Source organism: Poecilia reticulata, chromosome 10 (genome assembly GCF_904066995.2).
Source record: "Poecilia reticulata chromosome 10, P_reticulata-male-v2, whole genome shotgun sequence".
Lineage (NCBI taxonomy): Eukaryota > Metazoa > Chordata > Actinopteri > Cyprinodontiformes > Poeciliidae > Poecilia > Poecilia reticulata.
This window is the reverse complement of record NC_088839.1, coordinates 7,658,898-7,682,522: the sequence shown is the minus strand read 5'-3', so window position 1 is coordinate 7,682,522 and position 23,625 is coordinate 7,658,898. Positions and strand designations below refer to the sequence as shown.

The window sequence follows — 23,625 nt, the reverse complement described above, 5'->3', positions numbered from 1 at the left end:
GGTGACAGAGGACAGTCCTCAAAGACTGGATTCTGTTAAATATGCACAGTGAGGACATTTTAGGACTTACTGTTGGAGAACTACGTATCCATAGCAACCATTTGATGCCATGTAGAAAAGAGAGTGAGGATCAAATATTCATCTATCACAAGTGAGGACTTTGCTAACCTTCACTGGAACTTGTGAAATATGAGACAAAGTGTTGTCCTGCTGGTGAATTTAAAGTTTTAACAGGAGGGATTCAAAACTGGTCATTTTGTTTTGCTTTTTATTAATTTGTTTTTTCCCCACTAAAATAAATCTGGTCAAATCAAAAGTTTCATTTTCTAAAATGTTCAGAGATTATACTACAGTAACAACAAATGAATATATTTTTTGCAGACGTTGCATTATAGTGAAATATTTTTAAACTTCATAGCTTACAGCAAAGCCTATATATAATTAAATATACCCATGTTGGAATTAGTAGTTTTATTTTAGAATTTGACAAACAAGTTATCTTACTTACTGCGTTTTACCAATAAACCAGAGTGCCAGTTATTGTAATAACTAAATACCTAAAACTGAGTTTGAATCCATTCAAATCTCCTATCAATTTCTTTAAAAACAGCAGCATTGTTACCTGATATCTATTTTTTCATTTGTATTCATTCAGATAGTTTGACTGCAGCTCTCTCTCTCTTTTATCCTACACTAATGTTGGACCGTAATTACTTGCCAACACTTCCTCTGCGGTAGGTAGCTGCTAGCTAACCTCTTATGAAAGCAGAGGCGCTGCTGTACTCTAGCAGCTTAACACTGCCACCCAGTGGGGGAGCTGTGAAACTGCAACCAAGTTAAAGGAAAAAAACGAACGACAGGAAATGCATTATCTTCACATTTTCACATATATTCCTACTGATCTGACCTTTATTACGGCTGAAAAAATGACTCTTCAAAACAAAACTTTATTGACTCAAGCTGCTACGTTGCTTTTCCTCCTGTCCTCAGAACATTGGGAAGAAAATGTCTTGCCAGCAGTTTATTAGTAACCTAGATGGCCTCAACAACGACAATGACTTCCCTAAAGAATTATTAAAGGTACAATAAGCTCTTATTTCTCTTTATTTATTATTATCTTTCCCAGCAGAACTGAAACTGAAACAAGTGGAGATGAAAATGGATTTATTTTCCTCCTGTCTGTGTCACAGGTCTTGTATAACTCAATCAAGAACGAAAAGCTGGAGTGGGCAATGTGAGTTCACCTTTTAGAAGTATTTTTTGGACTATGTATCTTATTTTAATTTTACATTTTTTGCTTCTTGGTGTTTTTATCTCCGTCTGTGTGTGTGTGTGTGTGTGTGTGTGCACGCAGTGAGGAGGAGGAGCTCAGGAAGAGTCTGTCAGAATTAGTGGAGGACCAGTGTGAGGGGGGGAGCAAGCGTGTTGCCAGGGTGACGGACGGCACTAACCCCTTCATCGCCATTCCCGTTCAGCTGAATGCCGTCACCTACAAACACGGGGTGCTGACGCGCAAGAGTGACGCCGACATGGACGGCAAAAGAAGTGAGAGCACCCACGAACCGACCGGCGAACCGAAAAAACAACTACATCCACTGACCGTTCAGTGAAACCGATTTTTACTCTAGTTTGTTTCTCTTCCAGCTCCGAAGGGGCGGCGGGGCTGGAAAAAGTTCTACGCGGTCCTAAAGGGGATGATCTTATATCTCCAGAAGGTACCAGATCTCTTCCTCTGCTCCGTTGCCATAGAAACACATCCACCACCGCAGCGACAGCCGTGCTTGGATGCTGCGAGCTGCTGCGGTGTGTGTGTGTGTGTGTGTGTGTGTGTGTGTGTGTGTGTGTGTGTGTGTGTGTGTGTGTGTGTGTGTGTGTGTGTGAGAGACGGGGAGGCATGGTGTGTGTATGTCTCCCTCTGGTGGCTGGAAAGCTGCACTGACCACATGTTCAGTTGTTTGACTTCCAAGTAAAGCTGGTAGATTTACTTTACAAAAAAACTTCATTATTAAATTGATTTTCCTTTTTCTGTTTTTCAACAGGATGAGTACAGACCGGACAGTGACATTTCCGAGGCGGACCTGAAGAACGCCGTGAGGATTCATCACGCTCTAGCCACTCGTGCCACCGACTACAGCAAGAAGCCCCACGTGCTGAAACTGAAAACTTCAGACTGGAGAGTCTTTCTGCTGCAGGCCCCGTAAGAAACAACTCAGACAGGAAACTAAGACATCTGCAGGGACTAACGTGTTGATATTAATGAATGTTAAAATAATTATCACCAGATCAGAGGAGTTGCTTTAGAGATCTGATAGTAATATCTGTATCGGTCCTGATATTAAAAAAGTTCTAGTTCGGATGTTGATGACAATCCTTCTAATAAGGACAGATCTATTCAGTCTAATTCTATGCTTGGTGCTCTGAGCGACGTCATGATTTATTAGTTATTTTTACGTTATATTTGGAATTCCTAATTGAACTTTCTAAACCATTTGAAAGAAAGTTTGATGCTTTTTATTTTTACATGTTTGACCAAAATAGACAACCTGTTGTTTCAGTTTATTTATTTTACATTTTATAGCTGGACAAATTAAAGTTGTTTTTAAATATTTGACAAAGCTTATCAAATAATTTTTTTAAATCGGTGCATTTATGTCTGCTTTTAAAAAAAAGAGTCAATTTAGCTGTTTTTCTGTAACGGATCTGTATCAGATATCGGCATCGGAACTGAACAAAGTGGATCAGTCCACCCTTATTTTTTTTTTTTATGCCTGAGAAAAAGCTTCTAAAATCTGGTGCTGCTGATCCAATACCGGTCGGGTCGTTTTTATTCTCCGTTCTCTCTGCAGGAGTGAGGAGGAGATGATGTCCTGGATCTTCCGGATAAACCTGGTGGCGGCGCTGTTCTCCGCCCCGGCTTTTCCCGCCGCAATCGGATCCATGAAGAAATTCTGCCGGCCCATCCTGCCGTCCTCGTCCACCAGACTGAACCAGGTACAAAGTAGCTACTTTGTTTGAAACACAGCTTTCAGCAGCTAATTTCTGAGTGATTTTTGTTTTTGTCTTGTTTTGTTTTTTCGGGCCGTCTTTGGTTGGTGCAGGAGGAGCAGCTGCTGAGTCACGAGAACAAGCTGAAGAAGACGAGTTTGGAGCTGGAGGAGCACAGGAAGCTGCAGCCGTCGGGCGACCCAAAGGGCCGCGACTGGGAGGAGTACCGGCTCAAAGAGCACTACCTCACGTACGAGGTACCGGCTTCCTGTGGCGCTCATCCATGTTTGATCAGCTTCAGCAAACAGGAACCACTGAGATTTCTGTTATTATTTGATCAGCGACAATCTCGGGTTATCCGGAGCGCCTTGAAACGTATTGGTTTAACATTTTGTCATCCTTTAGCCACGAACTTCGATTAATTTTAGGTCGTAGATCAACACGGGGCGGCACACGACTGGGAAGTGGAAGAAAAATAACATAATTTTCAACCTTAAATAGAAGAAAATGAATTTAAGAGAAATAAATCTAAGAGTGTGTCCTCCTGGGTCGGTACTATGCAGAACTGTGTTTTGCTTTAATTACAGCTACAACATATTTCTTTACTCATAAATAAAATGTTTAAACCGTTCCATTGTAGATCTGGATGTCCACATGTTTCAGGACAAGTGTTGTTTTTTCTTTTGTTTTTTTTGTTTTGTTTTTAGTTTAACCAATGTGATAAAAAAAAATTACTTTACTTGAATCTAAACAATTGGACTGCATTTTTTTAAACTGCTTTAAACTGAACATCTTTCTCCCTTCCTGTTTCTGGGCATTTTAATCGCATCATAAATTTTTCATTTTTTTGTTTGGATTCATATTCTTTGAAGGTCAGTTTTGTTTGCAGACATCCTGATCCATTTTATTTATGGTTTCAGTCGTGTGTGGATCCAAGTTTTGTTTGGTTGTTGTGTTTTATTCGTCTCAGATATTTAAAGTATCGTCCAGTTTTAGTGTTAAAATTCTTTACAAAATTAAAATGTATTAGTTTTAGAGAGGGAAAACTTGCATTATTAAGCCATTATCAATACATCAGTTGAAAATGATCTCAGAACAAGATTATAGTTTATCATCGCAATAATTGCTGAGGTAATTTATTTTCCAGCAGAATTGACCATGTTATGACCTTCATGACGCTGTTTTATTCTCTTAAACATCTGAATTCTTCACAGATTATTTGTCTGATATTATAAGCTACTGTAGCTTTAAGATGAATGATTTTGATCATTTCTGAACCCTCTCCTCTCCCCCTGCCCTGTCTCTGAGCAGAAAACTCGCTACGAGACGTACGTCAGCCTCCTGCAGGCCAAAATCCGCGCCGAGACGGACGACCTGGAGAAGATCGAGGCCAGCGTTCTCGGCGGGATGATGTCGGACGCTACCGTGGCGGGTCGAGAGTGCCTCCTGCGGAAGACGCGCTCCTCCCCGTCCATCAGCTTGTCCCACTCCAGCCAGAACGGGAAGCTCCCTGGATGCACTGTTTAGTCACAAGCCTGTCGCGTTTCGTGGCTCCTCGGATCTTCCCCTCCCCTTCCCGCCGTCCTCCCGGCGAACCGCCCCGCTCCCTCCCAGATGTTATTAAACCTGATGAATATCCTGACCTTGAGCAATAGTTGAGGGAAGCTGCTGAACCCTTCGTTCTCTCAGCTCCTGTTGTCGCACATTCGGAGCGATCCAAACTGTGATCTCTGCTTCGAAGCAGCACCGTCAGTATTACTTTTTATCATCTCAGAGTTGGGCAGTTGTCTAGTCGAAGTGCCATTAGCTCGGAGAAGAACTTCAAGTGGTTTGAGTAAGTCAGAAAGCAAGTCGGAACCGTCTGGTTTTTCCTTCCTGACCTTGTGCTTCGGTCCTGAAGTGAGTCGGTGGGTGTAGCGAGGCAGGCACCGTGCTGCTGTAGCATTGGACCGTTTTCACTCATCTGGACTCATCCAGGCACGTGTAGCGAATGGACCTACAGTACGAGGAGAGTGTGTAGTGTTAACTCAGAAGGATAAAGTCCCTAATTATCATATTTATTTATTTATTTGACTTTATTTAGCCCAGAGAAGGTTTGTCGTCCTGTGTCCAGAAGTTGTTTTTTTTTGTACGTCTCTTTGCAGGGTGTAAAATGGGTAAAACTGTTCCTAGTGAGCTGCTGGAGGTTTAGTGCCTTACTGAAGGGCACCTTGACTCAGAGAGATCAAACGACTGCTTAAACTGCCCAAAACACTAACATTTGTTTCATATTTTTCACTTTTTCAGGAAACAAAAGCGGGTTTCGAAAAGTGCTGGTCAGATAGAAAGACCCTCCGAGCTGTTGTCTGCGTTGTCCTGTCACTGCTGCGATTCTGTCCCAACTGAACAGAAACAAGTCGGCAACGCTCTTGAATGTTTTAGCATTTTGTCGCATCACAAACGTCAGTGCGGGTCGTCTGGATTGCCTCTGATAAATCACGATGCGTTTTGTGCCTATTTGGGAAGAGGGCGGTAAACGATGTTCTGAAATCTAATATTTCTTCTTTTTTTTTTACCTACTCGACAATAAACTAAGCATGAAGTATTTTTAGCTAAATAAAATTTTATTCACTTATTTATTTTGTAGAAACCAGATTATAAATACTTCAAATTGTTGTTGGGCATATTTATTCCCTTGTTAGAAGAAAGTTACGCTTAATATTTTTGGACTCTACTGAGGAAAACTGGAAACATTTCGTCCGTTCCCAGCAATAAAAACGGGATGTAGGTCAGTCTGCATTTGAAAACAGTTGCTGTATTCAGCTTAGTTTTAATACAGCAATTAAAAACAGTGGTGGATTTAGAGTACGAGAGGAGACAGTCTTAGTTACCAAGACGACAGAGAGAAACCAGAAAACTTCGTGCAGCGTCTAACACTTTAGTAAGCAGATTTTCATTTAAAAGTGGTAGTTTTGTTGTAATTTACCTCAAATTGTGGTCGCACAAAATTGATTGACCACATAAAACTCCAATTAAACACGTTTAGGTTTGTTGCTGTGACGTGACAAGATGTGGAAAAGTTCAAGAGATGGAAACGCTTTGGCTTGGCGATGCAACAGAATATGCCTGGCTGTTACAAGAGCAGGACAGGAAGGTGTGGGCGATGCAGGTTACGTTGGCCGTGGTGTGTTAATGTGTTCCAGTTGGGATATTGAAGCTAAAAGCAGCTGAAGAATAAAAAAATAAAAAATACCCGGGTCTCGTCATCGTACGACGAGCTGATTGAGCGTATTTGGCTTCCCACCGACACAATCAGGCCTGGGTCTCTCCAGAGCCTCTCCGGCCTTCATCTTTGAGACTGAACATGTACTATCACCCCCTTGGATCCATCACCTGTCACACGGGCCCGTCATAACTTTCTCTGGCTTGTTTCCAGTATCCAGCACCAACGGAAGCTGATGTCTCACTTCGGGGAAACGAAAAACTGGCCGATTTGTAGAGCAGAGCAGCGGGACTGCTCCGTTTTCGTGTTTCTAAGTCGATAAGCCCATCGGTATCCGGCAACCGGTGGCCATCAAAACACTTTTCACGTTGGTGTGAAGCGACTTCTAGGAAAAAGGGACTAGCTTAAGTTTCTCAGTAGAGACCAAGAACAGGCAAGGCAGATCTACGGCTCGAGTGTTTTTTGTTTTTTTTCTCCCAAACCAAGAGATAAAAATCAACCCAATGGACCTGAATTTCCTGGAAGAAGACGACGGTGGTTGGAACAGGAGATGCGCTAGTACATCTGTTTGTGAGCACCTTAATTGACTGAGCCTAAGCTCCCTCAATCACACACAAACATGTTTTTTTTTTCTCCCCCACCCAACGTAACTGTTATGACACAACTGTAGACCAGTAACTTCAGTATCCACTCACTTGACCCGGATGCGGTTCACGTTGGAAACGCTGACCGTACGATCTGGACGCCTCCGCCCCTTTGGAGGACCAGGTTTGGCTTAGTCCGGGATCCTCGTTTGGGACTTTGGCTGGATAACCTGGATTCTCTTTCAGACTGAAAACAAATAAGTCGCTGAAGAAGAGCCGTGTTTCCGAAGCAGGAACTACCCGTTTTTAAAGCCGTTTGGCTAAAAAGAGCCGCTTCGTTACAGGGAGGCTTCCCCGGCGTAGTCGCTTTGTCTGGCTGTCGTGCTAATCTTCGATTCCTCGTGTTCTAGGTTCTAGGGTAGGCCTGTGCTGTAAAATAAGGTTGTGACAAAATAAAAAGTGGATTGTTTTTGTTTTATTTAAAGAAGAAGAAGAAGAAAAAAAACTGATAACTTTGGCACGTTGGTGTCAGAATTTGACCTGTCTTTTTTTTGTTTCGTTTGTATATTTGAACTTTTTGACAGAATGCGCATACTATGTAAAGGACATATTTACTGAATATTTAGTCTGTGCTTCATAAAGTAAGCTTTTATACAGACGACTGGGGCTTGACTTTATTACCGCCAACACAGAGCAAAGCAGATTATTAGATTACTGAAATATGTTTAGAATTTATTAGAATCTGATTTGTTTTATTGTTTAGGAAACGATGTGAGAATTGGTAAGTGGTTGAATCATGGTTACGCACAAAAATAATACATTATATGGGATACCATTAGTTAAAAATCTTACAGAATTTTTTTTTTTTTTTAGTTTTAGATTTAAAATAAATACTAGGATATTTCATTTGAATTTGAAGTAAAAATATTCTATCCTTATATATAAAGCTGCTCGTCAGACATTGACATATCAAATCCATTCACTTCATTTTGGAAATAGTTTCACATAATTCATACATATAGCAGTGTATTTAAAACATATTTTAACATATTTACACACAATTGTAAAGTAATTCCACACAATATAATTCAAAGAATTTGTAATCACTTTCCTCAAAGATACAGATTATGTAAATATTTCAGCAATACTCAACCTCTTCCAAACTGTTAAAATATGCATATAAGAAAATCCATAACAAAGTCAGTTGTGCACCCAAAGTTGTTTAAAACAATAACAGCACTCCAACATCACTGATTTTTTTATTTTTATTTTGTTTTCTATATAAATTGAATTTCCACAAAGTGATTAATGTACTACTCAATGCAGAAGAGTAATAGAAAACCAAACGACTGCTGTTTCTGTGTCACTGAATCATGAATCAAACGGAGCGTGTTCACGACAGCAGCATGGGGTTCAATCTGGGAATCACTCATTTTGTGAAAAAATGTGGTTTGAAACAGGTGTTTATAATTATTATTTAATACCTTTAATTTTGCAAATCTTTGGCTGGTTATAGAGTCTGTAAGGCTCGCTCCAAATATTGTTCAGTGAACACTGGATGCTGATTAAACAGTTAATTGGAGAGAGGAAAACATACAGTGAAGCACACAGATTGTATAAAATGCTTTAAAATGAAAGTCACAGGGACTTCAAGGGAAAAAGAAAACTATCAAAGAGCCAAAACAGTAAAGACTCGGCTGACAGTCGTCTCCAAGGTGATCAGGGAAACGTCTGCAGCTGCCTAGTGTTGACCTGGCTCATTTATCGCTTATGGGATGATGGTGGCAGGTTGGTTCTGGAACAATCAGATTAATGCTATGAAGCAGACAGCATACCTGGACCTTAATCCATTACAAAACAAATGGGTTGACATCAGAGAATCCCACCGAGTGTGCTACATAGTGATCGAGCAGACAGTTCAAGTTGCTCTGGTTCTTTCTCAGAGCTGAAATTGTAATAAACGAGCTATGTTCTCCCTCTTTTTGCTTTTTAAATACTCCTTTAAAAGCTTGTTTTCCCTTCACAGTTTGGCTCCTAAATTTGAAAGAAAGTTTGACTCTTAAAATGAGCTTCCAGAATAATTCCAGAGTTTAGTAAGATTTGCCCCAGAAAATAACTAAAACAGGAAAAAGAGTAGAAAATAGCAACTGGTGTAAAGACATTTATTACTCCTACACAGTCTACTTAATTTATCATGTAGCAAACCAGAGATATTCGTTTTGAGATTTATAACTGCACATTACTCACTTGCCTAACCTGTCGCCTACATTACCCACAATGCACCTCGCGCTCCAGATAGTTCGGCGGGGTTAGCTAGCTAGCTTCTCTTGTTGGCTAGTGTAGTTAGCTAGCGCTCAAGTCGCCGCTGAGAAGGTCGTGAAGCCATCGAGTGGCTTAATTACTGTATTTGCTCTTTCGCTAGTTTTTCTTCAATCATTTATCAACTTGAAGTAAATTACTTATAAAACTCAGTCTTTCAAGTGTAAGAGTATGCTCAAATGAAGCTGTAAAAAATTGCATTTTACTAAGTAATTTGCTTATTGAGTTTGGTAATGAGTAGGAAAAAAATGAAATTCATTTTCAAATATGAAAGAAAATATAGTTGGGTGTCAAAAAATATTAGTGAGAGCTGAGGTTGTAATACTTCATTCAGTGTCAAGATGTGTCATTGTATTTTTTTATTTTAAGTTGCTTCACCAACATGTCTTTCGCTCAATATTTGTCCCATACAAGCCAGCAGAGGGCAAGTACAACTTGTTTATTCCTTTTTAAACTCAACAAACATTAAGTAACTAAAGCATTATATCACTGCCATGCAATTGTTAACCTGTAGCATAAATCCAGGTGTAAAAGTCATTTAAAGTAGGCTAAGGCTAATTTCTGGTCATCTTTAGCATTGTGGGCTAGTGATTTAGTAAAAGTAACTGCACTTGTGTTATTTAATTATGCAAGGTATGATATTCATGAATATGTTCTAATAGCTTTTAATAAAACAGGGAAGCAATAGAGCTACAGCTATGGAAAAAATTAAGAGACCTCTTAAAATTATCAGTTTCTCAGGTTTTACTTTCTATAGGTAAATGTTTGAGTAAAATGAACATTGTTCTTTTATCCTATGAACTACTGACAACGTGTCTCCGAAATTCCAAGCAAAAATGTAGTATTTATTTGCAGAAAAGGAGAAGTGGTCAAAATAGCTGGGGGGAAAAAAAAGCAAAAATACAGTTGGAATTTGCTGACAGTCCGTGTGGCTTTAATTGCTTTTGCTGCACTGACCTGTTGCAGGGAGAAAAGTCCTCTCTTCTCCTGGATGATACCGCTCTGTCAACAGTGTGTCCGCTGTCCTGCTGTGGTGACAATGTGACACTCTGCCTTTGATTTCCCGGGTGAAAATTAAAAGCACACATGTCCGCATCACTGTGTTAAACGTGATATTGGAGAGGGGTCAGAGCTGAGGAACCCTCAACCAGTCCAACTTAGCTGGACATTTGCAGCACATTTCCCTTCTTAAAGGTGTAGCATAGGATTGTTTGAAGAGATGTTCTGTTTAGCAGTCAATGTCTCACCTGCAGGGGATAAGACTCTGAGCATCATCTTTTGGTGTAAATGCAGATTAGTTGGAGGCTAACTGTTAGCAACAAGGCAGACTTTTACCATATTAAAGAACTCTGGTCTCGACTACGTCAAAACTTGAATAATACTAACAATGCCAATACCTATGTATGAACTGTTAACCTGTTGCTATGTGTGCAGTAGGCTGTATTTACCATGAATCAAGTGTTTACCTGGTAAAAGAGGGCAAGAGGTTGTGCGCCACCAATTATCGTCCCATGTGAAAACGTGTTCTGTGAGTAACTGTCTGATTTATAACGTGTTGTGAAAATAAAATAAAATAAAATAAAACATTCTCACTTGAAGTTCTATGATATCTCGATTTTCAGACCTTTATTCTGACCGGAACATGTTCTGTTCTCAGTGTGTTTCACACAGGATGATCGCCGGTGGTGCACCACTTCCTACCTAGAGTTATCATGTAAAAGAAAATGATCAGTGTCATTGTGAATAACCATCCAATGTACATAGGTCAAGTGCTACAATCCACAATTGTAGAAATTTACGGAAAACTAATGCGCACATTGTTTTATGCTACTTCTTAATAATTGAGTTAATTGCAAAAATGCCAATTGCTAACTCCCACCTGCAGGTGGCAGTATTTCTTTCTTACTTCTACGACCCTGCTGCCACATCCTTACCTGATGACAAGTTATAGTCTATGATCGATATGACTGGTAAACAAAAATCAAGCTATTGAAGTTATTTAAAGAATAAAAAAAAATTTTTTTGTATCCAGGCTGCTTGATATTTTCTTTTTTATCTTTTTTGTAAGGGAAAAAAATGTCACAAAATTATTTGCAAATATTTCTAAAGTTACACCTCAGAATCAGTGATTTTGATTAGAAGAAAAAAAAAAATCACAGACACAGCCGTGAAATCCTGAAGGCACACACTAATGTAGACGGACACCAAACAACGATGCCGCGTTACCCACCGCAGATAAGATATTGACTGCACACGATGCTTCAACAGATCCTCACCTGGAGAAATCCCGCAACCCCCCCCCACCCCCCTCCAAAAGCAACACTGTGAACAGTTTATGTACACAAAGGCAATCCGTGTGAGCGGACAGCCGTAGAGTCGAGACAGTCGTGCGGAGACGGGGACACGTGGAATGACATTTTATTGCGCGATTAGTCATTTTTCAGACAACAAGGCTCCCAAAAAACATTGAAAACAAACAGCAAATGTTTGCCATCAACAGAAATTTAATAAGGTTGTGAGAGTACATAACAGAAAGTAACGGTGTGTGTGCGTGTGAGAGGACGCGAGGTGTGATGATGTTGAGATGAATGGGATGAGCTTGATGTCAAAAGCCAAAGTAAGCACCATCGTCATGTAGTCAGGGAAAGGCCATATTTCAGTAAGAAATATCCTAGAACGGGTGAGGAGAGGTTAAACATGATACAAGAGGGTTGTTATCACAGTTTTCAGACATTTTTTCTTCTTTTTTTTTTAATACCAACTAAAGAAAAAAATCAGAACAATAATTGGTGTAGCACTACTTTATCATGCAATTTACTTTAGTAAACCTTCTGACACACAGACAAAATATACTTCAGTAAGTAGAACTCAATACATCTCTGTCCAGCAATAGTCACAAAGCCTGTAATTTTATACTCTTTAAATGTGAGATCCCTATCAAAAATAATATGCAGATTTTTTTTCCTTTTTCTTAATATATCTAAAGTGCAAGTATCCGTTTTTATTCAATGCTTTCTGTAAGTATAAAATACAAAGGAAAAAAACAGCAAGATGTTTTTCCTGTTTACATGTTATATTTTCTGAAAGGAGGAGCATCATATATAACAAACCATATATATATATATATTTATATACACACATACACCCACGCGCACGCTCACGCACGCTCACGCACGCCACAGATAAAATATTTTTGAAAGATACAACATATCTCATATGGGGATGGGTAAAGGGATCAAACGGTGTCATGGGATATGTTCATTGTGCATTGACCCCCCTGACCCCTCTTCACCCCCCCTTCTCTCCCCCCACACCCAAACGGGGGTCAAGTCGTTCCTAACAGCGTCGCGATACTCGAAGGAACGTCTCTACAACTATACACAACAGTAGCCTGTACAGTCTGCAGACATCATGGACCCTACTGCTTTGTGCGTGCGTGTGCAAACTGAAGACGTGCTGAATGGACCCAACCCCCCCAACACACCTTACACCTCCAACCCCTTCTCCACATCGCCCCCTCGCCCCCCCATCCACACCTGTCAGTGGTTTTGTGATGAGTCACACAGAGTGCTTGGCTTTGACGAGAGGCTGCGATTGGCTGGAATTTTTATTTATTTATTGTCTTTTTGATTGTTCACCGGAACTCCATAAGCAAAAACAACAACAAAGAACATTTAGCTGTGGGGGGGGAACACCTTGTTGGAAGGTTTTGTTTCTTTCAGAACTTTTTTTTTTTTTTTTGCAGAAGCAAGTCGCCGCCACCTGCACGTGTTTTTTTATTTGTTCTGATTTGGAAGTCTGTTGTTAGTAGGCATGGGCCGGCAAAAGATGATGGGCTTTCAGTAGAAATGTCGTTAGTGCCAGATTTCAGTCAGAGAGACGATCTGATTGGTTTCATTTTTAAAAAATGCAGCCAATATCTCTAGTTCTGCAAAAGTGCTATATTGATTACAGTAATTGTAATCAATGTATTTTCGTTATCCATTAGTATTAAAGTTGGGCGGTAACTAGTTACATTTACTCGGTTGCATTTACTTGAGTAACTTTTTGGGGGAAAAAAATTTATTTTAGGAGTAGCTATTCTTAATATGCTGTACTTGTGATTTTTACTTCAGTAACTTTATCATGAAGTATTGTTACTTTTACTTGAGTAAAATTTCTGGATTTTCCACCTGCTGAATGAAAAACAAAAATTCAACACACAAACACACCTGTGTTCTTGTTAAAGTTTCATAAATTTTCAATTGAAAGAATTTTGTTTGGACAAATGTTTGTTTTACCTGATTTAATTTTTTTTGTAATTATGTTATTGAGGTGAATTATTTTCAGTTTGGTCTTTAAAAAAAAAAAAATCACATAACTTTAAATTTCAGTCCCTCTGGTGACGTAATTTTTAAATATCAAATGACTGATAATTTGAACACTTACTCAGTACTTTAATAGACTTTTTTACCAAATACCTTTTTTTACTAGAGTAACTTCTTGATTGAATGCTTTTTACTCAAGTAAAAATACATTAAAGTAGTGCTGCTCTTACTTGAGTACATATCTTGGTACTCTCCCATCCTCTGGTATTTTGATTCTTATAGAAAGACTTAAGAAATAAAAGTAGTGCTTACTGCTCATAATATTTTAGCTTTTTTTCAAGGTTTAGTTTGTCTCAGCTGAATTGGTTTTGGTGGGGTTTTTTTTTTCAAACCATCTAACTGGCAGCGCACAGCAACAGGTGTGGGTGGGGGCAGTACCACGGAGCAAAAGACATTCACTCTGGTACTTTCTCTAGGGTCGTACTTCAAACATCAAACAACAGAAGCTGGAAAATCTTCCGGGTTGAAAACCTTACGTTTTTAGGCCCGTCAGTCGGCCCACGCCTACTCGTGGCCAAGTGTGAGATGTTCAGACAACAAGCACCAAAAGCTGGAGTCAACTTTGCAATCTTAACAACAGCCAGCTGGAAGCCAAGTCCTTAACTTTTCCTGTTTTTGCTCAACAAGCATTGCATGTTTCAAGAAAATAAAAAGCTCATTTGACAAAGAGGCGCTGCGGTCGATAAACACAAAAAGGCCGGAAAACGCCACGTTAGAGGGCTGCTGCGACGCCGCCTGGAGTATAATTAATCAACCCATCATCCTCATCAATGCTCACAGCTTCGCGCACACTGAACTTCAGCACACAGCCTGACCACTGACACACAGAAACAGCAGCACATAAAACGCCGGCCTACCATTTTGCAGCTCAGAAAAAGCTCTAATCTGGGCAACAACATGGCTGCAAGGTCACTCCGGGTTTTTTTTTTTTTTTTTTTGCTTTGAGACTGCGTGATCTCTCGTGAAATAAGAAACCAGAGTCGATCAGCAAAAAAAAATTTAAAAATCCCATGTGCGTCCCCCTCCACCTCCTTTTTGCCGCGTAATCCAAGACAGAACTGCAACCCAAAAAAGTGGGGGCCGAGTCACGTTTCATAACAGAACCGCTGTGCCGAGAACACAACTGTCCCCGCGGCGCTGGCCGGTACGGTATACATGTCGGGGTCTTTCGGAAAGAAAAAAGTGCAAGTTTCATAAAGTCTGAGCAGGTTCAGCCTCTCGTTAATGGCTGCCGGGGGTGCGGGGAGGGTTGTGGGTTAGCCGTGTGTTGCATGAACTAAATTTAATCAAGCTAAGGAGAGAGTACTTTGGAGGATGAGTGCTGCATCACAACAGAGAGTCTTGACCCTCAGGATGAACTCAGACTGACCTCAGATGTGCTTTGTCAGGCACACAGTCATTGGTGGCTCATGTTCAATAAATATCGATGTTTTATTAATTTTTTTATCATTCACAAGCCGGGGAGATGAAATAATCTCTGCAAGAGAGAGAAAAAGGTCCTGCTAGGATCTGTAAGGCTGCTGCTGGTAAGCCCGATGCAGGGCAGTGCCAGGCTTCGTCGGGCCTTTCACCGTCTGTCTCTCTCTTTTTCTCTCTCTCCATGAGCCAAAATGTCTTTACATGAGACAGGTGGCGTTATCAGAAGTATCTCTCTCGGATGATAAAAGCCTGATGAATCAAACACAAATCCACCTTTTTAAAACAAAAATCGAAACGGATCCGTCGTCGTCCTGCAGCTGAGGTGCCGTCTCGGCTGCCCCCCCGCCCCCAACGCTTTTTATTCCGGCCTGTCTGTGTTGCTCCGCAGCCACGTGACGGGATCAGTTGAGTTAGCCGCTGTGTGCCAACTGGCTTTGCATAAATCTGATTGTGATCTAAGCGTTCAATTTTAAGTTATTAAGTTGGTCGCAGCACAAAGAGACCGGACCTGGATAGGAGAATCTGAAAGCCAAGTCCGATGGACATGCTGTGACCCTCACCGCCGAAACCACCAGAAACACCCTCCGTCCATGCTTTAGCTGATCAGCTAGCAAAAGTGCTTCCAATAATAAAATAAAAGCCAAAGCTGGTTTGTACTTCACCTGTCCTGCAATCGACTGTTCCCAACAATCTCTCACTCCAAACACACAGTTTTCCTGGCTCCTAGTGACAAGAGGCCTTGTGCGGTTCGAGACACCATTCAACATACTTTAGAGACCTCCCAAACACTCAGAGAGCAACAGGAGGCCTCAGCAGGGGGAGGCTGGATGTGTGCTGTCAGCCACCTCTGGACCCCCGGCTTCAAGAAGCTGTTGAAGTCCAGCGGAGACCAACGCGGAGGGGACGGGGGGTCCAACATTGACACGGATAGGGGCGGCTGTGTGTCTGCATTGTGTGCATTCAAAGAGGAGTGAGGAGGGGGCGATCTCATTGGTGAAGGACACATAAACACACTAAACTAGTGTATGCGCACCAAAAATAAAACCCAGACAAGGCAGCCGACCGGTTTTACAGAATGGGAAAGGAAAACGAGACCTTACTACGACGTTTTGTCAGTTTGAGCAGTCTTCACATTTGGGAAATATAACGCAGAAGCATCGACCTTTTATCTTCATGCTTTCGAATATCTACCAATCACACAGCCTGTACATCTTCTTCTTCTTTTTTTTTTTTTTTCTTCCTCTTAATAGTCTGTACACTTGATACAATGCCACCATTGGCACGTACACGATATTGCACACTAATATGAAACGTCCTACATCAGCCAGGCGGCTTCTTCTTTTGCTGGGAAGGAGAAACCCGAGACGTTTTTGGACAATGTATACGTGGAGACATAAACTCTGAAGACAGAAGAAAAAAAAAATAAAACTAATTATGCAAAAGTGACATGTTATGAGTGGCGAGGGGTCCCGAGGACCCGGTCAAGGGCTGTAGCACCATGAAAAGATAGATACTGCCTGGGCCCTCCGTTGATAGGCCTCTGCATCCTCTGGACTGCACTCACACTCTCTGCATGGGGCAAACCTCTCAACTCCCATCTGCTCTCATCCGGCAGCTCTTCATCTTTTTTTTTTTTCGTCAACATCGTGGTGCATATAGTTTGGGCAGCCATCTCTTGGTTCTTTCTCCTACGTCTACGAGATGCCACACCACTCGGGGTGTAGCAAGGGGGTTCCTGAGCTCCCTGCTGGCATAATACAGTGAGCACCCCCTCAAATCTCATTGGCCCCCAACCCTTTCCAACCACCCACCACCACCGCATCTGTCCATCCCTCATGTCCCTCTCAGCTGACTTTTGGTGTTGCCGTGCTCCATGCACCGCAGGGGCGAGCAACCCGCAGCCTCCCCCACCGGTGAGTAGTATGTATATATATATATATATATATATATATATATATATATATATATATATATGCCTACTGTTAACAACACTCGTAAATAAAAACATACAACGGTCGAGGTCACGGACCATCCATGTGAGAACACGTAAACGAGTGGAGTGTATAAGGCACGGGTCGTAATGACGTCAGAGAGGATGCTGTTGCCTCGCCGCGCGCTGACGCGTCTCACTTTCTTTGTTTTTTGTTTTGTTTTCTGCGTCTTGCGCTCCCACAACTGGACCTTTTAACCTTTTTATTTTTTTTGCATCCCCCTCCCCTACCCCATCCAGAGGAAAGAGCAACAAAGTAACAAATAAGAAAAGAAGAAGAAGAAAAAGAAAAACGTTACCCACTGAAAACGTGGGTATCTTAATAAGGATTTCTTTTTTACAGCTGATTCACAAAATCATAATTAGTACATCTAAGTTAGCACTTTTCTCCTTTAGGTTTACATGGACATGGTGCAAGAGTTGATATTCAATAGAGAAGCTCAGCTTTATCCTGTTTGCTTGAGCCCCTGAACCCCCCACCCAAACCCCCGACCCACCAAGTGGGCCTTTTTAATTCTGTCTCAAACCTTTCCCAGGATTGCATGATAGAAATACTGTCGTTAGCTGACCATGCGTCCAGTCAAATCATTATCTACTCCACCAACTTCTTTACAAAGCATGAGCCTACACACATGCTGACAGGTGTTTACAAGCCTGTAGTGCTTCTTATTCAATAAGAGTGCTTTTTATATATTTATTCTGCGTACCTTTTTTTTTTTCTTCATATAAGTAAACTTTACATCTTCTGGTTTCTGATTTTGGTTTCATAAAATCCATTATACATTATATTCTCTTTGTGCTGATGTCAAATATTAATTCAACATGAAGACTATCGATTCATATAATAGACCTCTGTGGTTTTTTTCTTCTTTTTTTTTTAACTTTGATTAAATCTTAGCATATATATCGCAGTTTGAAAACATTTACTTTTCGAAATAGCTTTGACGTGTGCAAAATCTGTCATCGATAGAGATAGACTATAAACACTCTGTTCATTGTCGTTTAAGTCAAGTAGGAAACAGTTCATATCTTACAGTTCGATCCTTGATAGCAGCGGCTTACTGTTACATGGGTGGTAAGTGGGGTGACATCCAGTAAAATGAGCGAGGAGGCAGCAGAGGTGCTGCCATGTCTGTGGAGGTTGTGTGTGTGGGGTGATTCCCTTGGAAAATCTCGATCTATTTTACATTTAAAAGTCTCGTGTGTGTGTGTGTTCCCCCCCCCCCTCTTCCTCTTTCTCTCTCTTTCTCTCACACAGTTCAGATTTCGACTTTGCTTGGTTCACCTCGGCTCCTCTTTAAGATCCTCAGTCAGTCATCGTCGCCGTCGTCCGCGCCGTGCGGGCCCTCAGGTAGCAGTTCGGAGGCCCGCTTCTCTCTACTCCGCTCCTGGATCTTCCGCATCTCCTCCGCGTATTTACAGAAGGTGTTGCCGAATTTGGACCACACTTTGCAGGGCACCGTAATGGAGTTCCGGTACGTGGGCTTCACCTCGCTCACCCGCATGAACACGCCGTACTTGTTGGATCCCACGTCGAAGAAGAAGCGCTTGTTGTCGACCGTGAGCGAGGTGCCCTCCGGGAGCTCCGCCGGCTCCTCGTCCACGCCGTAGTCGTCGATGAGTTTGGCCAGAGCGTCGCGGAACTCGATGAGACCCTGCGCCGGCAGAGCGATGGTCTGGCCTTGCGCACTTCCCAATCCGGGGCCCCGATTAACGGTCTGCCGGATCCTCAGGAACCGCCCCCTCTGGTTCTCTTTCAGATCCATGTAATATTTCCGATTCTCCCGCACCAGGAATTCGCTTTTCAGCGCCCGCCGCGGCTCATCCTGCACCATGTCCGGGTTCGTCGGGCCCAGCTGGGCGTAATGTTCGATAAAGTCCCCGAGGTAGTCGCGGAACTCCACGGCCACGGACATGGAGAGCGTGAGGCGGCTCTTGTTTCCCCCAGCGCCGACCTCGGCTATCTTTAGGAAGCGGCCTTTAACATTCTGCTTCACATCAAGGTAGAAGCGCTTGTTCTGGATGTCGACACGCTTGGAGGCGAGCTCCTCGGTGTCGTGCTGCAGCCGAGACATGGCGCCCATCGCGCCCGGGGGCAGCGAGCCGGGGCCTGCGATGGGCCCTCCGTGGTCACTGCCACTGTCTCTGTCCGCCATGATGCTGCCTCCCTGCGTTACCTTCCACTGTCTCCCTCTGCCTGCTGCAACCTCGACTGCCCGTCAAGCCGCTCCGCTGCTCTATCGCGAGACGACAGAAGGGCAGGGGGGAAAAAAAGAGAAAGTAGCAGGAATCTGTGCTGCGTTCAAGAAACACACGCTGCTTTCGCAACACTTAGCAGACGTTTTAGCTTTTAATAAAGTCATATTCCGCGGAGTAAAGTTAGCTTTGGTCAAAATCAAGCTGAAACGTTGCAGTAAAAGTATCGCCTTAACGAAATCAGAGGGGTTCGTTATATGTGCTGCCTTCGTATTTTGGTGTCTGAAATTTTCTTTGTCCTCGTTCTCATTCTGAAATCCGATAAAAGGCAGAGCACGGACAAAGCCTTACCTGGTGGTTATTGGGTGGGTGTTTCAGCACCAAGGACAGCTGTTCGGGGCGTTCAGCACCACGGACAGTGAACCCGCACAATCCCAGTGGAAGCGAATCCAGAGCGGGATGAAGAGGAAATTTGTGAATGAGTGGTCCGCGTGGGAGTCTGCGGGGGGAAAAAAACTGATGAGCTGCGGAACATCATGAATTATTTCACTCAGATTTTTTTTTTTTCCCGTCTTCTTCTAGCTGTGTCATTCTTGGCAAGCGGGAACTGCGCTGCTACTAACATTAATAAATATATTTTGTGTTGGAAACGGATTTTTTCAACCTCGATTTATTTCATTTTATACAAGTTTTATCAATCAAATTGTGAATATGTTTAGTTAGTTAAATACTTCCAATTTTTGTGATCTTACATTGTCTATGTACTCAGACGTTTTCATATATATATATATATATATATATATATATATATATATATATATATATATATATATATATATTGGGTATTTTGGATCTCATGGTGAGTTTATTACCAAGTTTCATGGATGCAAAACAAGGCAAAATGATCTCCAAACAGTTATTATTATTATTATTATTATTATTATTATTATTATTATTATTATTATTTAACTTTAAGTTTACCATATAAGTTGATTGGGAATAAATTCTCATTTTCAACAATGACCTGGCCATGAAGCAACAAAATATAATATATTATGATGGACTTCAAATCGTTGTAAAATGACATTGCAGCCCTTTTCAGATTGATGGACTGCAACAGTTGCCTCTCTAACGTTATAGCTTTTATATCAACAAGAACACCTCCTCTGTAACTTTATAGATAAGCTAATAGATTTGATTAACAGATTTGATTGCTTTTTCTCATTATAGTTTTGACAATCCTGGAAACTTTCATTTTCACATTAGTAAAAACTTCTCCGAGAATCTGATTGGACAGAGTCTGTTTTGTTTGTTTCGTCTGATGATGTTTTTACACGCTTGATGAAATCTGTAGCATCCTCTTTCTTTACTCAGGATATTTACATATAATGTGGTTTTGTGGCGAAATCACATTTTATCAATTTGCTCCAACCACATTTGACAAGGCTGAGCTTATTTCAAGATGTTTGTATAAAACAGGCAACATGTAGCATTTTATTGAGACGAAAAGTACAAACAAGTACAGCAGCGTTTGCACAAAGATACTGATTAATACGTGTAATTTAAGTACTTAACACTTTGTGTTAAACATCCCTTAGTTAGCTTTAGTCTATGACAATTGTCAAAGTTTCATAGATCAAAGAACAGAAAATTGCGCTAATATCATAATTAATATTATTAAATATAGTGTTCTATATAGTGCTTTTTCTTCTCTTTTCAAACCAGGTCATCTCTCTTGCTGGTGACTTACCATTGACAGGAATCCTATTGCAAAGCTAATGCATTCGTTTTAGGTTTAGCTTTAATTAGCTTCTACTGAAACCTTTTAGCTCCCGTTTACCCACCAACTTACCCTACATCTTATTCTTTTTTTTTTCTTTTTTTCCCCCCCAAACAGACATTCCAAGAGTTTCTGTCCCTAAACTAACAATTTGAATTTCCAATTTGGTAATTTGTGGGTTTCCTTAGATAAAGTTTGGAGATTTCTAGCAGTCTCGGCGTCTGTAACCTTCACTGTAACCGTACTGACGTTAACAGTAAAATATCAGCAAACGGAAAGGAAGGAGAGCTAGCGTTACCCTAGCACATACGGGTGCAAAAGAGGGTCAATACAGTCAAATGTGCATAAATTGAAGGTTTTTTTATTTTATTTTATTTGAAGAAACAAATGCCGAGGCAGATTGTTCTTTAGAAACGAATAACACATTTATGCGAGTTTATGTTTGGAAGTGAGAAAATATCAGAAGGTGTCCAAAAGAACTAAATCTAACTTAATTGGTGATTGACTTGGGCAGAAGATCATCACAGTATTATTTTTAAACCATGATATATGAATCGTAATTTTGGGTTCATATCAGAAGAGATTTTATCTTACAAAAAGTTTTTTTTTTCTAACTTTCACAAAAGAACAACCTTATAACAAATGTTCCACGTTCTAAATTTCAAATGTCTTGTTTATGTTGATTTGGATGACAATGGTTTACAGTTTAGGAAAATCCAACATTCATTTTCTCAGAAATGTCTAATTTAAAATAAAAGCACATTTACTCAAAATTGCGCTGGGTGAGGTGGGGGTCTTTTTCGGACTATGACTGTAAGATTCACTTTTCGTATCGAATTATTAAAATAAATTATCTTTGACAGTGGTCTGGTTGAGATCCGCATATTTCAATGACGGGGGGGAGATGAGAGGCCTGTACTTGAGGTCAACTTTACAACAATCCTTATGAATTCGGATAAACAAACCACTTCTGATTGGCTGGAAAAGTGGGGATTTTATTAGTGGCACGTGCGGAGCGGAAACACAGCCGCAGACAGTGACAGCTGTTGCCATCCAGTCCTGTTGAAGGAGTGAACTGCAGTGACTCGCGTATTTCGGGGCGTGCTCATCTTGTAGAGAGAGAGAGAGAGAGAGAGAGAGAGAGAGAGAGAGAGAGAGAGAGAGAGAGAGAGAGAGAGAGAGAGAGATGGAGGGGGCTTGAGTGTTTCTGACGGGAACGTAAAGATGAAGTCCTGAAGCCCCTCCGCACACATCGGGGGATCCATTGAGAGAGTTTCGCAGCGTTAGTCATCCTTACAACCATCCGCAGCGCGTGCGTACGTGTGTGTGTGTGTGTGCTCGTCTGTTGCGCGCGCCCTCCACGGTATACCCTGAGATCCACAACGGGGGGCACGGTCGCACGCCGGCGGGCCCCGTGGTGGCGGAGGGCCCGGCGTTTCGCCCCGGTTGTCAGGCTGTTTGTGCAGGACGTGGCGGGCCGACGCCGGTGACAGGGCAGGTGATGTTTGCTCACGTCAGCCGCTCGCGTTTGATGAGGGGCGCAGGGGACGCGGATGGAGGGCGCGCGCTACTGTTGCAACGCCTCACCGGATAACTGCTGCTGCTGCTATCTCATCCTGTCCGTCTGTCCCCCCCCTCCCCCCTCCCCCTGTCCTCTCTTTTTTTTTTATTTTTTTTTTTACATATTTTTATTTTTTTCTTTTAGTTTGTTTTTGGACCAGCGGAACTCTTTAAGAGCGAAAAGACGCGGGATTACAGGGTTTTATTTTTATTTATTTTTTTATTTTTAGGTGCGTGTGCGTGGAGTGCGCATCATTCCTTGTGATTCCCCCTGTACGCGCAAGAGAGGCAATGCGCCCACCCATGCGATGCTAGCCTATTAGCTGAAGAGAAAGAGAGAGAGAGAGAGAGAGAGAGAGAGAGAGAGAGAGAGAGAGAGAGAGAGCGAAGCACAGAGAGAGAAAGAGGGAGAGAGGTTTCAAGTCCTGGATCTCATAGAGGAGGCTAATTTACGAGTCTTGTTTTGCCTTTCAGGAAGGGGGGGAAAAACCGGGAGAGATAAGAAGGGGAGGGTGGTCGGTGAAGGAGAATGCAGCAATCACATTTTTAAGCATGCAGAAGCGGGCCGTTTCCGGTTCCTAGGCTCGCCGTACCATCACCCCCCCATCCGACGCCAAGCAGCAGCCGTATGGGGAAAGCAGAGGCAGACCCAGATGGCATGGACACTTCCACGACGTCTGTCGCTCTGCCCCGCCTGCCCTGCCGGAGCCCGTTTGCTGCCGCTGCCGCCGCCGCCGCCGTCTCTCTCCTCCAGCTCGCTCCGCCGCCCAGCAGCACTGCAGCACAGCACAGGCTGACGGCATGAGGCTGGATCCGGTGCATCTCTCCATGCTGGTCATCGGGGTCTCCTTCGCCTGCTACGCCCCGAGTCTCAACTCCCTCCAGGACCAGGCGTACCGATCGGCCGTGGTCATCGAGGGCGAGGTGCGCTCCTCCCCGGAGAACGTCTCCGCCAGCGAGCCCTACAGCGTGAATGTCAGAGTGCTGGATGTGTGGCCCGTCAACAGCGGCGGCCTCGAGAGGGAGCAGCTCGTGACCGTCGGGGACTTCGGCTCCGAGGCGCCCTGCACCACGGTGGAGAAGGACCACAGGTACATCTTTTTCATGGACCCGACCGCCGAGCCTCTGGTGTTCAAGGCGTCCTACGCCCCCGTGGACGCCAGCGAGCCGGAACTGAAGAAGAATGTGGAGAGAGTGCTGTGCGAGGACTGCGGTAAGTTTAA

General features: G+C 42.4%; 3 protein-coding genes and 1 long non-coding RNA gene across 9 annotated transcripts in view; 2 read left to right on the top strand and 2 right to left on the bottom strand.

The window, feature by feature from the left end:
• Positions 1 to 7,429, top strand: part of psd2 (pleckstrin and Sec7 domain containing 2) — a 42,987-nt gene extending 35,558 nt beyond the window's left edge. Inside the window, exons 8-15 of the mRNA XM_008419836.3 lie at positions 991 to 1,080; positions 1,191 to 1,234; positions 1,355 to 1,545; positions 1,645 to 1,715; positions 2,040 to 2,197; positions 2,847 to 2,991; positions 3,099 to 3,242; positions 4,297 to 7,429. Coding sequence (XP_008418058.1) covers positions 991 to 1,080; positions 1,191 to 1,234; positions 1,355 to 1,545; positions 1,645 to 1,715; positions 2,040 to 2,197; positions 2,847 to 2,991; positions 3,099 to 3,242; positions 4,297 to 4,512 — 1,059 coding nt within the window. The 3' untranslated portion in view covers positions 4,513 to 7,429. The remainder of the gene's footprint in view (positions 1 to 990; positions 1,081 to 1,190; positions 1,235 to 1,354; positions 1,546 to 1,644; positions 1,716 to 2,039; positions 2,198 to 2,846; positions 2,992 to 3,098; positions 3,243 to 4,296) is intronic.
• Positions 7,430 to 11,492: 4,063 nt separating this feature from the next.
• Positions 11,493 to 21,037, bottom strand: purab (purine-rich element binding protein Ab). 2 transcript variants are annotated; one of them, XM_017307088.2, is made up of 3 exons: positions 20,915 to 21,037; positions 19,414 to 19,561; positions 11,493 to 19,103 (listed from the first exon to the last, which is right to left on the bottom strand). In XM_017307088.2, the coding sequence occupies exon 3, from the start codon at positions 19,020 to 19,022 to the stop codon at positions 18,177 to 18,179; it is 846 nt and encodes a 281-aa protein (XP_017162577.1). In that variant the 5' UTR covers positions 19,023 to 19,103; positions 19,414 to 19,561; positions 20,915 to 21,037; the 3' UTR covers positions 11,493 to 18,176. The 2 variants fall into 2 exon arrangements, with proteins under 2 accessions (XP_017162577.1, XP_017162578.1); XM_017307089.2 differs by having other exon boundaries at positions 11,493 to 19,098.
• Positions 21,038 to 21,638: 601 nt separating this feature from the next.
• The window catches only part of LOC145553091 (uncharacterized), a 29,912-nt gene continuing 27,925 nt past the window's right edge, over positions 21,639 to 23,625 (bottom strand). For both annotated transcript variants that reach the window (XR_014089282.1, XR_014089281.1), the window contains one exon: positions 21,639 to 23,575. This is a non-coding gene — a long non-coding RNA (uncharacterized LOC145553091). The remainder of the gene's footprint in view (positions 23,576 to 23,625) is intronic.
• nrg2b (neuregulin 2b) overlaps positions 23,204 to 23,625 on the top strand; it is a 66,588-nt gene continuing 66,166 nt past the window's right edge. For all 4 annotated transcript variants that reach the window (XM_008419831.3, XM_008419828.3, XM_008419830.3 and 1 more), the window contains exon 1: positions 23,204 to 23,615. In XM_008419831.3, coding sequence (XP_008418053.1) covers positions 23,204 to 23,615 — 412 coding nt within the window. The remainder of the gene's footprint in view (positions 23,616 to 23,625) is intronic.